This window comes from Ascidia mentula, chromosome 7, assembly GCF_947561715.1.
Source record: "Ascidia mentula chromosome 7, kaAscMent1.1, whole genome shotgun sequence".
In the NCBI taxonomy this organism is placed as follows: domain Eukaryota; kingdom Metazoa; phylum Chordata; class Ascidiacea; order Phlebobranchia; family Ascidiidae; genus Ascidia; species Ascidia mentula.
In genome coordinates this window covers 19,155,700-19,172,113 of record NC_138572.1, presented here as the reverse complement: position 1 = coordinate 19,172,113, position 16,414 = coordinate 19,155,700, and the positions used below count along the sequence as shown (strand labels likewise).

The window sequence follows — 16,414 nt, the reverse complement described above, 5'->3', positions numbered from 1 at the left end:
TTAACAAACTTTCCAATCGGCATAAGTGTTTTGCAGTTGCAGATATTCAAGTTCAAACAAGTAAAAAAAAACTATTTCAAGTTATCAAACAAAGCACATTTCTCTAACAGTAAAATGGAATAGTTGCTGCTGTTTTTGGTCAAAAATTGTGTCATTTGCAACAAAAAACCAACGCATGATCAAATGAAAACGGTCGCGCCATTTGTCCGATCTTGTAAAAAAATAACGTCTTAATTGTAACAGATACAGTAAACTTATGTTTTACAAATGTGGGATTTACCGTAAATAACAGGTTATAAGTTGTACTACAGCCAAGACATAACGCAAAACCAACACAACACAAAGCTGAAGTCAGAATGGAAAAACAACAACACCCAACTTATCATAATTGCAATCTCAACTAGTTTTATAACTGGAAAAGCTTCAAAATAATCCGAACCGCATGACTGCACAAAAATCTTTCAATTATTTTGGAAAATTCCGATTTTATATTTAATATTAGACTTTACTTGGAAAGATTTATAAAATAGCAATGCTTCCTTCAATATGTTTTTTAAATATTAAAAATTGCCATCAAAGTTAGTATGATGGGCGCCTGACTCGATAACCTTTACGGTACCCATATCATTTCATGTCCTTGTATACCGTATTTACTCGATTGTAAGCCACGGCTTATAAAGTTTTTTAACTTACCGTTCGTGATGCTTACAATCGAGGGCGGCTTATATTCGAGGGCGGCTTCCATTATTTAATGTCACGCCGATATTTTGTCTGCGCTCTGTTTTTTAATGAAATTTACCTTCAACTCGCTTCATCGTACCAATACGTTTTATCGCCCAATGGTTGTCAGCGTATCTGACAATTTTAAACGACAGATGTGTTGACAATTTTTATTGTAGGGCACCTAAGTTTGTCTTTAACATTAACGTGCGGCTTTATACATTCGAGGGCGGCTTATATTAATTTTTTATCACTCTGTCATGCGACTTACAATCGAGGGCGGTTTATATTCGAGGGCGGCTAACAATCGAGTAAATACGGTATTGTTCTTTGCTAATAAAATAAACATGATTTGGAAGTCTATCAAAGTTTATGTAGTTCATTTAAACCATATGTCTAATCAAGCGTAACAGATCTAAATAAAATCGACAGAGATCATGGATATTGCTGATAACAAGTTTAGTAGGAATTACCAAAATGCTGAAACGAATCCGATTCGAAAACCATTGCTCATGAGCGAATCCGAATATTGACTGGGAATGCTTTTTCGTTCAATGTGTTTATTTACACCCGAGGAAGCGAGCGGAACTCGCGAAAGCTAGTGTACTTTTTGCAATAAATAAGTCAGTCTTTAACAAAAGAGTGCCTAACAAAAAGAATTTAGTTCGTTTAATGTGGTTTACTCAAATTGAAACATCTGCGCTCTCAATTGAGCATTGTCGCGCAAATAGAATTATGTCGCTACAGCGAAACTATAAACAAAGCATGTGATTTTATGACGTCATTAATATTTGAATTTGGCCGAATCATGGCGAAAGGTATTCGGAATTCAGTTTTAGGCCCTATTAGTCGCCGTTTCTATGTTGTAATGTTACTCAGTCTCAACAAGAAAACATGCTGTTTAGCAATGTAATTATGTTGAACCAATTTAGACAGAATGTGATTCGAAAAATAGAATCTTTAGGCCGTGGACCCGGCCTTAAACATTAATTACATCGGCGGTAACAAATTAGTTTCTTTTTAATTCCATTGTATTACGTAAGCTTGTCACATATTCACTACAACAGTGGTCCCAAACATCACAATCCGGACGAACTTCTATCTAACAAGTTACAGCAACGCACCCGACTTATTCTAGGAGGTATTCCGGACGAACACAATCCGGACGCACTTATATCTAACAAGTTACAACAACGCACCCGACCTATTTTAGGAGTTATTAGGCCTGTGTAGGGTTGCCCTTATTTCAGAAACCAATCCGCTTGCGTAATAATAGTTTATTAAATAACTTTGAATTCACGCAGTTTATGGAAATAAAGCAACAATGAGTTTCAACTCCAAACCTCATGATCTGATGAATATAAAGTTTATTTTATTGACACAGCTTTACCTACAACATTTAATTTGCGCTGCAGTTTTTCATTTTGCAATATTTAAATTTTTACAGAAGTCACTTAACAATTAACGATCTGCGACCGGAAAGACATCAGTTTTGCTCCACATATGATTTTCATTAATTTAAACAAATCACAAACACGAGATGGCGATGTTCGAGATCACATTTTGATATTTTATTGAAAATTTTGAGTACATTAGAATGCGAAATAGAACCAAGGAATTAGAAGCTGCCAGCAAGGACGAAATGCAACTAGTTTGTCCCAGGGAGAAGAAAAAAGTCGTGAACACCAGTGCATTAACATGAGGTTATCAAACATTAATCATGTTGCGTCGATTATCCGGTCAGTAATTATATTAATAAATTTTACCTGCAACGTATGTCGCAATAGGTAGCGTTTAGTTTAGGCATCGAGTTCCTATAGGTAAACCTCACTTTGATTCTTAAAAGGCCTGAGCCTTGGGATGCTTTTAGTGTTGATTTTCTACTTTTCCCGCTTTTCCTTTTTTCTGCTTTGTTACGCAGCCTTGGGGCTAGAATTTGACAATATCCTTTCTTCTGGTTTCGAACTAATCAATCTTCCAATTTGTATATACAATTTTATTCTTACAAAGTGCCAATATGAAGACACAAGGCAGGCAATGTTAACATGAACTAGCATTAAACCGTGCATATGGGAGACAGGATTTACTTTGTAATTTAACTTGGTAATTATAAGATCGTTGCATAATTAGGTTGCCCGCAACGTTTTGCACTTTTTTTGGAAAAAAAATCTACAACCAGGTTTAGGTGAACACGCAGAAAAATTGTAACAAACAAACATGTCATTATATGCCACTATTTCAAACATAGAGATCAATTTTTTTTTTTCAATCTTCCAAACAGAAAAAGCAAAACCCTTCGTACCAAACTTGCCACTTTCCAAACCAACAACTGAATAAAATATATTTCATAATCGTAAGTGGTTTCGATATCACGCTTTTTTTCTCCATTGTAAATTATCAGCATAATAAAATTTACCGACCAATTGATCACCAACCTGGAAGTTACGTTTTATGACAAACATTGCAATCCAATATGTTAACGCATTAAATCTAACGGCCTCTGTAGGACATCTGTTGCTTTATAGCTTGAATCGAATTCAGCGAAGTGATTTACGAACAAAGTTACAAACAAACGTGGAGGACGAAACCCGGTTTTCCAAGGGTCGGCAGCACCTGTAATACCTTCACCCATCAACAATAGACAGACCGCATTGTGACGTGTAAGACAGACCACATTGTGACGTGTTAGGTAAAAGTTATACTAGTTCAATCAAGCGGTAATTCTCCCTGCCTACCTTTGGTTGTGCGTTTGGAAAAAGCGGAACTATTTCCAGCAGTGGTATTTTGAAAGTCACAGTTACTTTGTAATAGCAACTCTGTAATCCGGGAAGGTGTAGCTGTAAGTTAACGTGCCAAACTTAAAACATGTTGAAATTGTTCACAAAGAGAAAGAAAACTTAGGTAGAGGAGAAATCAATGTTGACAGTTGTGGTGTGCAGTAATATTGTTGTCGGTGGTGGATTTACAAGATTGTAGCACAACTTATGTAACTACTTAAGTGGTTGGGCTCTATGTTGTTTGGTACTTAGTATAAGGTTCACAACGGATCGACGTTCACCGAAAGATACCACAAAGGAATTTGGTGTGACCGTTTGTGTAAAAGCTAGCACAGTGCCACTGCAACAGCTGCACTGATGAGACCTTACAGGTCGAAACAGTGCGTGTACATACCCTGTCTGCAGCTCGCCTATATATGGCCGGGTCCACACCCACGCTTTGCGCCGGCGGATTCTTTGTTTGTTTCATTATACGCCGGCGTGCGGGCGTACCCTCGGGACATTAAAACAAACAAAGAACGCGGATGATAATTGTCGAAAAATTGATTTTATGTTCTTCAAACCACTTTGTGGCAATCACTGCAATCTGTAAAAATATCATTGATATTCGATGACGAAGTTAATTGTGCTGTCGAAGGTTTTGCCGAGGGAAATCCCCTATTTAATTAGTGTTTACAAATCTGAGTTCAGCAGCATTTGTGGAGTGCTTCTAAAATGTGCTCGCTCGTGCAACTATGTGCCGCTATGTGCATCTATTTGGAGCTATGTAAAGCTATGTGCAACTGTGTGCTACTATGTAAAGCTATATGTCGCTATGTGCAACTATGTGCAGCTATTTAGAGCTATGTGCAACTATTTAGAGCTGTGTGAAGCTATGTACCGCTATGTGCAACTATTTAGAGCTATGTGGATCTATGGCACTATGTGAAGCTATGTGCAATTATTTAGAGCTATGTGAAGCTATATGCCGCTATGTGCAACTATGTGCAACTATTTAGAGCTATGTGCAACTATTTAGAGCTGTGTGAAGCTATGTGCCGATATGTGCAACTATTTGGAGCTATGTGGACCTATGGCACTATGTGAAGCTATGTGCAATTATTTAGAGCTATGTGCCCATATGTGCAAGTATTTAGAGTTATGCAAATCTATGTAATTGTAAAGCTATGTGCAACTATGTGAAGATTTAACATACAGTACAGTGAACAATCATATTTTTTGTTTGGGGTGGGGTGTGTCATCCAGATCCCCCTGGAAAGTTTGTGGGGTTTGGGGCGTCCAAGCCTTATGGGCCTTAGGTTGATGACCTATGGTATTGAGCTGGGAGTTTTTCGAAATGCCATAAATGTGATGACAAACCTGGAGATTCGGATGAACTAGCCTCGGGGGCTGTAGTTTGGTGACCCTTGGTAGAGAGTATGCGTGCAAAGGCTCAAAGAATGCACCAAAGTTTTATTTAAAATTCCTGTTACTGCATATTGCAACTTTTTTTTCAAAGTTATATTTGTTTCTAAGGTAACTCAAAGCCAGATCAATGTTTGAACATTGTAAGGTGAACATAGTTGTGCTATAATTGAACTTAATATCCCTAACTGTTTGAAGCCTTTGTTATTTACACCTTTCTTTACTGACGAAAGCCTCATATAAGTCCCAGTGTTGTTATAAATGGACATACTAAAGTTTGTCTTTAAAACAGCATCCAAACATTTACACTTACACTCCAAACCACAAATGTGAAAACGAGACTGCTCAAATATATCAAGTAACATTGGTTGTGTATATAGCTCAATGTAGTTGGATAAATAGCTGAATGTAGTCGTACACAGCTTAAAATGGTTACAAATAGTTGCATACAGGTACATATAGCACCACATTGTTGCATATAGCTTCACATTTGTTAAGCTGTTAGTCGTGAGTAAAAACTCTACTTTTTGTAAGATGATGTTATTGTTGATTGTGTTGAATGCCATTGAAGATCAAGAAATATTGCAAAGGTTGTTTGTTTATCCATCAAATTGGTTATGTGATCATAAATTAGTATTATGGCTAAGTTAGCAGCCAGATTGAAAAGTTTGTTTTTTGCAAGGAGAATTTTTTTGTATGTTAAGTTAAAGCTTCTAAAATGATACATCACGGCTTCAAATTAAAAGTAATACCATTGTTTAAGGGAGGCGACCCTGGGAAACAATTACAGACCAATATCATTAAAATATTTGACACAATTAGACACAAAAGAATGGCGGACTACTTACTAAAATTTGACCTTTTCACTAAATTTCAAAGCGGATTTAGGTCCGGACATTCCGCTGACCAGATTGGAAAAAATGGATAAATCCTCTCCACACTTTTGCAATAATTTACCGATAATCCATGCAACAAAAATTAGTTGATGCGTTAAAAACATTCAACATTCATAAAGTCCAGGAAACGTCATGACGTTGTGGCATAATTTGAGATTTTCCCGATATCTGGAGGTTTTTATATGATACCACATTAGACCCTTGTATTGTAAAAATACTTTCCCATATCTTGCAGAATTTGTTCATTTCAGAGCAGTAAAAATTGACACCGTTGTTTGACTTACAAAGAAATTGTTGTTTTTGAATCGAAAGAAGCCCCACAGAAGAAATCACAATGTCAAGTCACAAGAGTAAAAGACAAGAAGTTTCAGATGAAAAAAACAAAGCTGATTCCAAAACTAAAGAAGAAGAACCAGGTACAAATGTGCTCTAGAGTAAAGCTAAGTAAAAGTTTGTATATTGTCCTTTTGTTTTTTTAGGCCAACAAGAATTAAAACCAACTGGGGATAAATTAGTACCAACAGGTAGGAATTAACACTTAATTCATGATACAAAACAATCCCTTTTTGATTGGGTATCTATGTTGAGCATATCACTTGCATTACAGTTGGAATATTAACAGCAGATTTAAAAGATTTTGATCAAAGATCCATAGCAGATTCTGGTTACATTAGCGATCTATCACGCATACAAGGTAAAAAATATTCTTTGTCTTTTAAACTATATTCACACATTTTACCCAAACAAAGCTGTTTCCAAAATGAAAGAAGAAAAAACAGGTACAAATCCTGCATTAAAAAAGTCAAATTGTGCTCTAGAGCAGTGGTTCTCAACCGCTGGTCCGCGGACCGGTGTCGGTCCGCTATATATATTACAATTTTATATCTCAATGTCGCCTTGCAGAAACTTCATTAGAACCGCATTTAACACGCATGATATCAAACAGAGAGCAGCAAACTTCTCATTAAATTGAATTTTTCATACTTCTTTTAAATTGCATACTTTTGTCGTAATTACATTTTGGGTTGATTTTGAAAGTCCACCGGTCCGTGAAATTTGTTTTGAAAGTTTACTGGTCCGCAAACTTTAAAGGTTGAGAACCACTGCTCTAGAGTGAAGGGAAAGTTTGTATATTCTCCTGTCTTTATTGCCAACAAAGACTTAGTATTAGATTTTACAGGAGTTGTAAAGCACCTATAAATTATTTTACATTTTTTCCTATACAGTTGGAATATTAACAGCAGATTTAAAGGATTTTGATGAAAGTTCCACAGCAGATTCTGGTTTCATTAGCGATCAAAATAGCATTGTTTCTGAAAGTGATGAAGAAAAACAAGGTAAAAAATATTCTTTGTCTTAACTATACTAACACATTTTACCCAAACAAAACTGATTCTAAAACTAAAGAAGAAAAACCAGGTACAAATGTGCTCTAGAGTAAAGCTAAGTAAAAGTTTGTATATTGTCCTGTTGTTTTTTTAGGCCAACAAGAATTAAAACCAACTGGGGATAAATTAGTACCAACAGGTAGGAATTAACACTTAATTTTTGACACAAAACAATCCTTTTTTCATTGGATATCTATGTTGAGCATATCACTTGCATTACAGGTGGAATATCAATAGCAGATTTAAAGGATTTTGATGAAAGTTCCACAGCAGATTCTGGTTACATTAGCGATCAAAAAAGCATTGTTTCTGAAAGTGATGCAGAAAAACAAGGTGAAAAATATTCTTTGTCTTAACTATACTAACACATTTTACCCAAACAAAACTGATTCTAAAACTAAAGAAGAAGCCACTGTGTATGACAATGTGTAAATATTGAAAAAGTAATTGCCAATGACAATATATTGCAATGAACCTGAGGCATTAGATGCATTAGATTTGTGCGAATGTATATGTAATGAACAGTTTTTGTATGTAAAAGTTGCCTGAGACAATTTGTGTGCCTAAATGGGTCTTTCCACATTCCAACAGAATAGTGACTGGGAAAGCCATTTTTTACTGGTTTTGATCAGTTGCCATAGCAACACACTGTAACTTTATTAAAACTAATTTTAAATCTACATGCAGTGTTGATAATTTCAGTACTTTTATACATTTTTTTCTGGTAACTTGTTTTGAAACATAACAGGTTCTTCACAGAAACATGGAAGCATTGTTGGAGTTCAAGGTGATGCCCAACTATTTTACCCCATCCAAAGTATTCCAAGTATGACAATGTGTAAATTGAAATCGTAATTGGCAATAACAATATATTCCAATGAGCCCGAGGCATTAGATGCATTACATCTGTGGGGATGTAAATGTAATAAATAGTTTTTGGATGTAAAAGTTGCCTGAGACAATTTGTGTGCCTAAGTAAATGTTCTCATGCCAACTGGGTCATTCCAAATTCCAATAGAATAGAGACTGGGAAAGCTGTTTTTTACTAGTTTTGATTTTACAGTTACCATTGCAACACACTGTAATTTTATCAAAACTAATTTTAGAGCTAATGATTTTTACTATGACCACATGCAGTGTTGACTTTTTCAGTTACATTTATTCAGTGCATGGTTTATTGCACTGAAAATTTTGTATATGGTTGGGTCAGGCAACTGCCAAATAAATGTACCAGGAATGGATTTCTTAGTATTTAATCTACTGAACTGATCCAGTTTTTTATTAATTACAATCTTTAATCTACTTGATTAAGAATAAACGTTTACAGCAGTCTCTTACCTGAAATGAAAAAGTAATTACAGATTTTGTAACAATGAAATGTCAAAATTTATGTGCTCACCTCCGAAATCGCCAGCTTTTGGCCAAAGTAAAAGGTCAAATACTCCCAAATCCACTTTGATTTTGGATAATGTGATGACCCCACTGTCCTTTTGCTTGAACAATTAGCATTTGCTTTAGGTGATAATCCTTCCTAACATCTTCTCAGCTTCTTCATTAAGTTAAAATTTAAACTTGCTTTTAGGTTCATCAAACTATGAAGAAGACCAAGGTAGCTTTTACATGTCTTTTAATACAAATTGAAATATTTTCAACCCAAGAAATATTTATACAATTGATAAAAACAGAAACTAAGATGCCAATTTAAAGTGATGACCTACTTTGCCTATAGAGGGGATTAATTAATTTCTGCCAATGTTGGGCTGTTAGCTGATGGCTGTGCACTGTTGTATCATATAAATAATTTCAGAAGACAGATTATATAGTCTATATTTCATATTGTATGTATGTTCATTTGAAATGGCATGCCATGAAGTTGTCAAAATATTGTGGTGTCCGTAGCCTATATATTTGCATGCTACGTCATTAGAATTTTGACATAAATTGTACACCGGCACGCTTTGTTTAAAGGGATGCCAACCCCTACTTTAGAGGTATTGGTGATGTGGCAGTCATTTTAACACAGTGAATCTCTGCCTACCGTAATATCTCAGCCTATCGAAGCGATGGGTCACAAAGAAAATCATAGTGGGGTTTTAAACAATTTTTCTGACAATTTAGTTTCTTTGTTCGTTAAAACTGTGCACCTTTATTCAATCAAATGCAGAAATGTAAGGTAAATAGGACTTTACACCGCAATAGCGTAAATGTGATTAATGATGAGCCTGAATTGGAATGGTTTTGGGAGGAATTTCTGATGACTTGTGTTTTTCGATTTCAGAAAAAATTCAGCAAGAAGCCATTGAAATCATTAAAAGTCGACATAATGTACTAAAGACTGTCATGTCTCTTCCTGGTTTGAGAGAAGATGGAATCCCAGAAGAATTAAAACCAACTGGGGATAAATTAGTACCAACAGGCAGGAATTAACTCCTAATTCATGGCACAAAACAATCCCTTTTTCATTGGATATCTATGTTGAGCATATCACTTGCATTACAGGTGGACTATCAACAGCAGATTCAAAAGATTTTGATGAAAGTTCCACAGCAGATTCTGGTTACATTAGCTATCAAAAAAGCATTGTTTCTGAAAGTGATGCAGAAAAACAAGGTGAAAAATATTCTTTGTCTTAACTATACTAACACATTTTACCCAAACAAAACTGATTCTAAAACTAAAGAAGAAGCCACTGTGTATGACAATGTGTAAATATTGAAAAAGTAATTGCCAATGACAATATATTGCAATGAACCTGAGGCATTGGATGCATTAGATTTGTGCGAATGTATATGTAATGAACAGTTTTTGAATGTAAAAGTTGTCTGAGACAATTTGTGTGCCTAAATGGGTCTTTCCACATTCCAACAGAATAGTGACTGGGAACGCCATTTTTTACTGGTTTTGATCAGTTGCCATAGCAACACACTGTAACTTTATTAAAACTAATTTTAAATCTACATGCAGTGTTCATAATTTCAGTACTTTTATACATTTTTTTCTGGTAACTTGTTTTGAAACATAACAGGTTCTTCACAGCAACATGGAAGCATTGTTGGAGTTCAAGGTGATGCCCAACTATTTTACCGCATCCAAAGTATTCCAAGTATGACAATGTGTAAATTGAAATCGTAATTGGCAATAACAATATATTCCAATGAACCCGAGGCATTAGATGCATTACATCTGTGGGGATGTAAATGTAATAAATAGTTTTTGGATGTAAAAGTTGCCTGAGACAATTTGTGTGCCTAAGTAAATGTTCTCATGCCAACTGGGTCATTCCAAATTCCAATAGAATAGAGACTGGGAAAGCTGTTTTTTACTAGTTTTGATTTTACAGTTACCATTGCAACACACTGTAATTTTATCAAAACTAATTTTAGAGCTAATGATTTTTACTATGACCACATGCAGTGTTGACTTTTTCAGTTACTTTTATTCAGTGCATGGTTTATTACACAGAAAATTTTGTATATGGTTGGGTCAGGCAACTGCCAAATAAATGTACCAGGAATGGATTTCTTAGTATTTAATCAACTGAACTGATCCAGTTTTTTATTAATTACAATCTTTAATCTACTTGATTAAGAATAAACGTTTACAGCAGTCTCTTACATGAAATGAAAAAGTAATTACAGATTTTGTAACAATGAAATGTCAAAATTTATGTGCTCACTTCCGAAATCGCCAGCTTTTGGCCAAAGTAAAAGGTCAAATACTCCCAAATCCACTTTGATTTTGGATAATGTGATGACCCCATTGTCCTTATGCTTGAACAATTAGCATTTGCTTTCATGATGATAATCCTTTCTAACATCTTCTCAGCTTCTTCATTAAGTTAAAATTTAAACTTGCTTTTAGGTTCATCAAACTATGAAGAAGAACAAGGTAGCTTTTACATGTCTTTTAATATAAATTGAAATATTTTCAACCCAAGAAATATTTATACAATTGATAAAAACAGAAACTAAGATGCCAATTTAAAGTGATGACCTACTTTGCCTATAGAGGGGATTAATTAATTTCTGCCAATGTTGGGCTGTTAGCTGATGGCTGTGCACTGTTGTATCATATAAATAATTTCAGAAGACAGATTATATAGTCTATATTTCATATTGTATGTATGTTCATTTGAAATGGCATGCCATGAAGTTTTCAAAATATTGTGGTGTCCGTAGCCTATATATTTGCATGCTACGTCATTAGAATTTTGACATAAATTGTACACCGGCACGCTTTGTTTAAAGGGATGCCAACCCCTACTTTAGAGGTATTGGTGATGTGGCAGTCATTTTAACACAGTGAATCTCTGCCTACCGTAATATCTCAGCCTATCGAAGCGATGGGTCACAAAGAAAATCATAGTGGGGTTTTAAACAATTTTTCTGACAATTTAGTTTCTTTGTTCGTTAAAACTGTGCACCTTTATTCAATCAAATGCAGAAATGTAAGGTAAATAGGACTTTACACCGCAATAGCGTAAATGTGATTAATGATGAGCCTGTATTGAAATGGTTTTGGGAGGAATTTCTGATGACTTGTGTTTTTCGATTTCAGAAAAAATTCAGCAAGAAGCCATTGAAATCATTAATAGTCGACATAATGTACTAAAGACTGTTATGTCTCTTCCTGGTTTGAGAGAAGATGGAATCCCAGATGTTAATCCAAAACTGGAAAAACTTGACTTTTACAAGGGTATTGATCCCAAGAAAGAAGAGGAATTTGTGCCATCAACAATGAGGGGCAGTGTAAATAAAGTTAAAGGCGAACCAACAACATTTGAGGAATTGCTTACTACAATTCATGAAGGTCACCAGTTTATCGCAATTATTGGACCGCCGGGTGTGGGAAAAACGTCGTTATCCAAGAAACTGCTGAAACACATCAAAAAGGGATATTTGATGTTACACCTAAACTTCATGAATATAGACAATGGTGATGACAAACTGACACTTCAAGAGCTCCTACTGGACAGGCAGTTCCCTGATACCAAGCAAACTGTCCTTGATGCTGCATTCAGATGGATGAGGCAAAACCAAGAAAAGTGCATTTTAGTATTCGATGATCTGGATCAGGCAACATGGTCACTGGAAAATGTAAAGCAAATTAATGTAGATTACAGAACTCGGTTTACAGTTCAACAGCTTGTTGCGAATCTCTGCAGCAAAACCCTGTTCAGAAAAGCAACATTAATTATTACATCACGTCCGCATTCCCTGCTTGCCATTCCTGTGGGACTTCGTCCAAAATCTACCATTTATGTCCACGACCTTGCTACAGAAGACATGAAAAAGCTGTTTTACTTCTATGCTGAAGAAAAAGCAAGTGAACTTTTCAAAATACTTGTAACTGAATCTCCACAAATACTAAGTTTATGTCACAATCCATTGTTTTTACAATTTGTCTTGCATGCCTGTTTCTTTGGTGACCGAAACAGTTTAAATACAATTACCAACCTATTTGATACAGTATTGCAACAATTCAATTTATCCGAATACGCAAAGGGCAAGAGCATAAACTTCGTTATAAAAGCCCTTGGCAAAATGGCCTACAATGGAATGACTCGCCGCACTGTTGTGTTTAGACATGCAGACCTTTCTGCAGTGGGCCTAGAGCATATTAATGTTCAGGATGCGGTAATTAAGTTTGTAAAACACTCTTGGTTCTCACATCGTAAAGTTTTCGATGGTTCCCAAACTTTCTTTTTCTTTTCACATCAAATGTTACAAGAATTTATTTGCGCCTTTTTCATTTCCTTTTTTATGCCTGTTGAAGAATTCGACCAAATCATTGATGAGGTGGTAAAAGTTCCACACTGGGCCATGGTGCGACGATTTGTATGTGGCCTTTTGCTTGGACAGAAACAGTGTAAGCATGGCATTAATTATTTTTATGATATCTTTCTAATTTTGCCAATTGTTTTTGCAAGTAGTATCGAGAAGTTATCCCGCTGAAGGCAATTTGGAGTCTGGATGTGACAGTGGTCTTGCTTCCTATGAGACAGATTCCTGGATCCAGAAAATAGGTATCTTTGCTATGTAAACCTGCAACACATATTACTTGGTTTACAATATGTACAACACAAGCTTTCTATTTGTGCAACATTTGTAAACATTTTTGAAAAAAGTGATTTATCAATCACATTGAGTGCATATTCACTGGTTGCAGAAATTAAAAGTGGATAACAAATATATTCCGTTTGTTAGTGATATGCATTGATTTAAAAATTGGAAGTTCCTGCTTCTGCCCCAAAATGAAAACTTTTTCAACACAACTCTCGTATCTTGGGTCAAATTTTTATTTGCAACTACAGGTTTGCATTTAAAACACATGTCATGTTTTAAAGTTTCAGGTAATGGCTTAGGGCATTGAATGATTTAACATGCAAACGCCACAACGACACCATTCCGTAGGCATTTTAAAAAATTGGATCCACACATTTCAATGTTAAGTGACCAAGCATAGCTGTACCGATCGTGTTTTGTGTTTAATTTTACTCCACTGCTGTTAGATGTGCAGTGTTTTTTTGTTGTTTTTTCTGAGGGAGTCCCAACTATAGGGCTGTGGACTAGTACTGGTACATTTTCAACCTGTCCTTCCATCTTGTCGGCTAGGATGTGATACACGGCTTACAAACACGCTACTATAAATACATGTTGGGATAGCACTGTGTTAGACATGTAACATGCGTATACTTCATTTATTTACAGGTGGTTTAAATAATGCTTTACTGCTTTAAATAATGTTTAGCTCCTACAGATAATATCCGTGATTGCGCAAAACATACAAGTAGAAATGATTCGTCCAACCAAATACATGTTAACAGTTTTAGACACAAATGTTTTTGTTTCTTGTTTTTTCAGACAAACGTGCTAAATTATTGGATACGCTTTCAAGATATCTCCAATCTCAACCCCATGGATATGATCTACTGAGTGAGTAAATGATATGAATGCCATCAGATAAATGCGTGTTTGTAAAAAAATCCTTTATTTGTGTAACAATGGTCGGACCTGGAAAGACACATTAATTTCTGATAATTTAAACGTTTTATGTTGGATGGGCTTCTCTAAAACACGCAATCTACGCAATCTACGCAATCTAAGCAAACTACGCAATCTGAACAATGTACGCAATCTATACCCATACTGACTTTTTACCTGAACTATATCTTTTCATAGGCCCATAGGAAATAAACTAAATATCTATAAACCATGGATCTAGCGCCATCTTTCGGCCAACTGAAACAAAACTCTTCCGGAAAACACTTTGGTGGAAGGGAAGTTCTGCATCTATCACACACGCAATGTACGTTGCTCAGAACCAACGCAATCTGTTAAAAAAGGCGGGGGCATTAATTCAATTCAAATGAGGTGTTGCATCGTATGAAACTTTTATTTTGTGTTTAGTCTTTATGACCACTTGGCACATTGCTTGTCAGAGTTTGAATATATAGACGTACCCTTCTGTGCCTAAAATCAATTTTCAAACGTTTATATGATTTTGTGTATAAGCTGCAGACAGATGGCCACTGTTTCGACCTAAAAGGTCTCATCAGTGCAGCTGATTTATATGATTGTTGCGACCTATTATGTCAAATATGAGTCTTGAATCGGCTCTTAACAATATTATTTATGATCGATGGGAATCCTATTTGATTAGCGCATTTGACATTAGATCGCACGTGAGTTCTAATTGTTGTGTTTTCCTAACCTGACTTTACTTAACTCTCGATGCAAACACTACACCAATATTTATTTACCACGAACAATTTTGGATACGAAATTAACATGCGCAATTATACCAACGCCAAACTAAGTGAATTTACGAACTGAGGAGAGCACAGTACAGCTGCACTGCTACGCTCCGCCTCAGCTAAATGCACACGAAACGTCACATTATTTTAAACCGGAGAGAAACAAAGCGAACGAAGGATTTTGAAAAGAAGGACTAACGGTCAGCGAACAGTTAAGAAAAGACGGACACTTAAACAAAAACAATGAAAGACTTCTCTAAGGCGACACATTTAAGCTGGCCAATAAAATCACATGAAAACACAGCTGTTGCGTAGAAACTAGTAACGAGATCAAATCACGTGAGAAAGCAACCGTTGCTATACATTTTGAAATGAGATGCTGGACAAGACGCTACCTATGGAATGCCTTAACACAAAAACCCATGGAAAGAGATTCCGGACGTTGATGACGAAACTGGCTGTTATGTGACCATAGTTCATATTTCCATGAATGCAAACGTTGCTATGTAACGTAAAAATACGTAACAATGATGATAGTTCGTTTAAGGCACTTCGACATAATAGCACAATTTATCAAAAAAACAATTGAAGAGCTTGGCGTGGCCAGCTCATTTGAAGTAATGCCCCCGCCATTTTCGAACAGATTGCGTTGGTTCTCAGTAACATAGATTGCGTGTGTTGGCCGAAAGATGGCGCTAGACGTTAATTCTATGATTTATAGATATTTAGTTTAATTCCAATGGGTCTATGAAAAGATATAATTCAGGCAAGCAAACGGCAAACGTATAGATTGCGTAGATTGCGTTGATATATAAATGATTTTATCAAACCTGGACCCCAGACATCTGCTTTTTGGTAAACTTCCTGTTTTATTTTAGATTTGTTCCTGGATTTCATGGAAATTGAAAAATGGCACCAAGAAAAACTCGCCGAGTTTTGTCCTCGGGAGTTGGATTTTTCCTTAACCCGACTTTGCTCAATCGTTCAGGTTTTGACGGAATTTTTACCAAAAGTTACAAGAAACGGTTTGGAGCTGTGGCTGAATTATTGCAACCTGAACTCCGAAGATTTAACGATCATTTGTGAAGCAATAAAAAGAATGAAACCAAAGGTTTGTTTGACTTCTTATGTATTTTCTATTTAGGTTTTGATTTAAACTCCAAAATTTTTGATTTGAATAATAAAGGACACAAAATATTTTTATTCTAGTTTAAGAAATACATTTCGTTTCTTTTTTGAACTATTTTTCTTAGTTGCAATATCTCGGCCTGGGTTGGAACGACTTTCATGGAAAAGATGATGGGAAAAAAATTTGTGAGATTTTACCGAAGGTTGGGGAGTTGGATCTGGATGGCTGCAACTTTGATCCGGATACGATTGAGATGGTGAATGAAGCACTTGGGAATATGGAAGATCCTGTGAGGATTTGATTTAAAAGATTTATTTGTAAATTTTGTTAAAATCAAATCTTTT

General features: G+C 35.6%; 1 protein-coding gene across 1 annotated transcript in view; it reads left to right on the top strand.

Annotated features, from left to right (window-relative positions):
* Window positions 1–5,685: 5,685 nt before the first annotated feature.
* Window positions 5,686–16,414, top strand: part of LOC145909738 (uncharacterized) — a 56,504-nt gene continuing 45,775 nt past the window's right edge. The window contains exons 1-17 of the mRNA XM_082997090.1: window positions 5,686–6,213; window positions 6,277–6,321; window positions 6,405–6,491; window positions 7,024–7,134; window positions 7,280–7,324; window positions 7,408–7,518; window positions 7,934–8,011; window positions 8,768–8,794; window positions 9,464–9,601; window positions 9,685–9,795; window positions 10,211–10,288; window positions 11,047–11,073; window positions 11,743–13,053; window positions 13,115–13,210; window positions 14,049–14,120; window positions 15,820–16,052; window positions 16,195–16,359. Coding sequence (XP_082853216.1) covers window positions 6,132–6,213; window positions 6,277–6,321; window positions 6,405–6,491; window positions 7,024–7,134; window positions 7,280–7,324; window positions 7,408–7,518; window positions 7,934–8,011; window positions 8,768–8,794; window positions 9,464–9,601; window positions 9,685–9,795; window positions 10,211–10,288; window positions 11,047–11,073; window positions 11,743–13,053; window positions 13,115–13,210; window positions 14,049–14,120; window positions 15,820–16,052; window positions 16,195–16,359 — 2,817 coding nt within the window. The 5' untranslated portion in view covers window positions 5,686–6,131. The remainder of the gene's footprint in view (window positions 6,214–6,276; window positions 6,322–6,404; window positions 6,492–7,023; window positions 7,135–7,279; window positions 7,325–7,407; window positions 7,519–7,933; window positions 8,012–8,767; window positions 8,795–9,463; window positions 9,602–9,684; window positions 9,796–10,210; window positions 10,289–11,046; window positions 11,074–11,742; window positions 13,054–13,114; window positions 13,211–14,048; window positions 14,121–15,819; window positions 16,053–16,194; window positions 16,360–16,414) is intronic.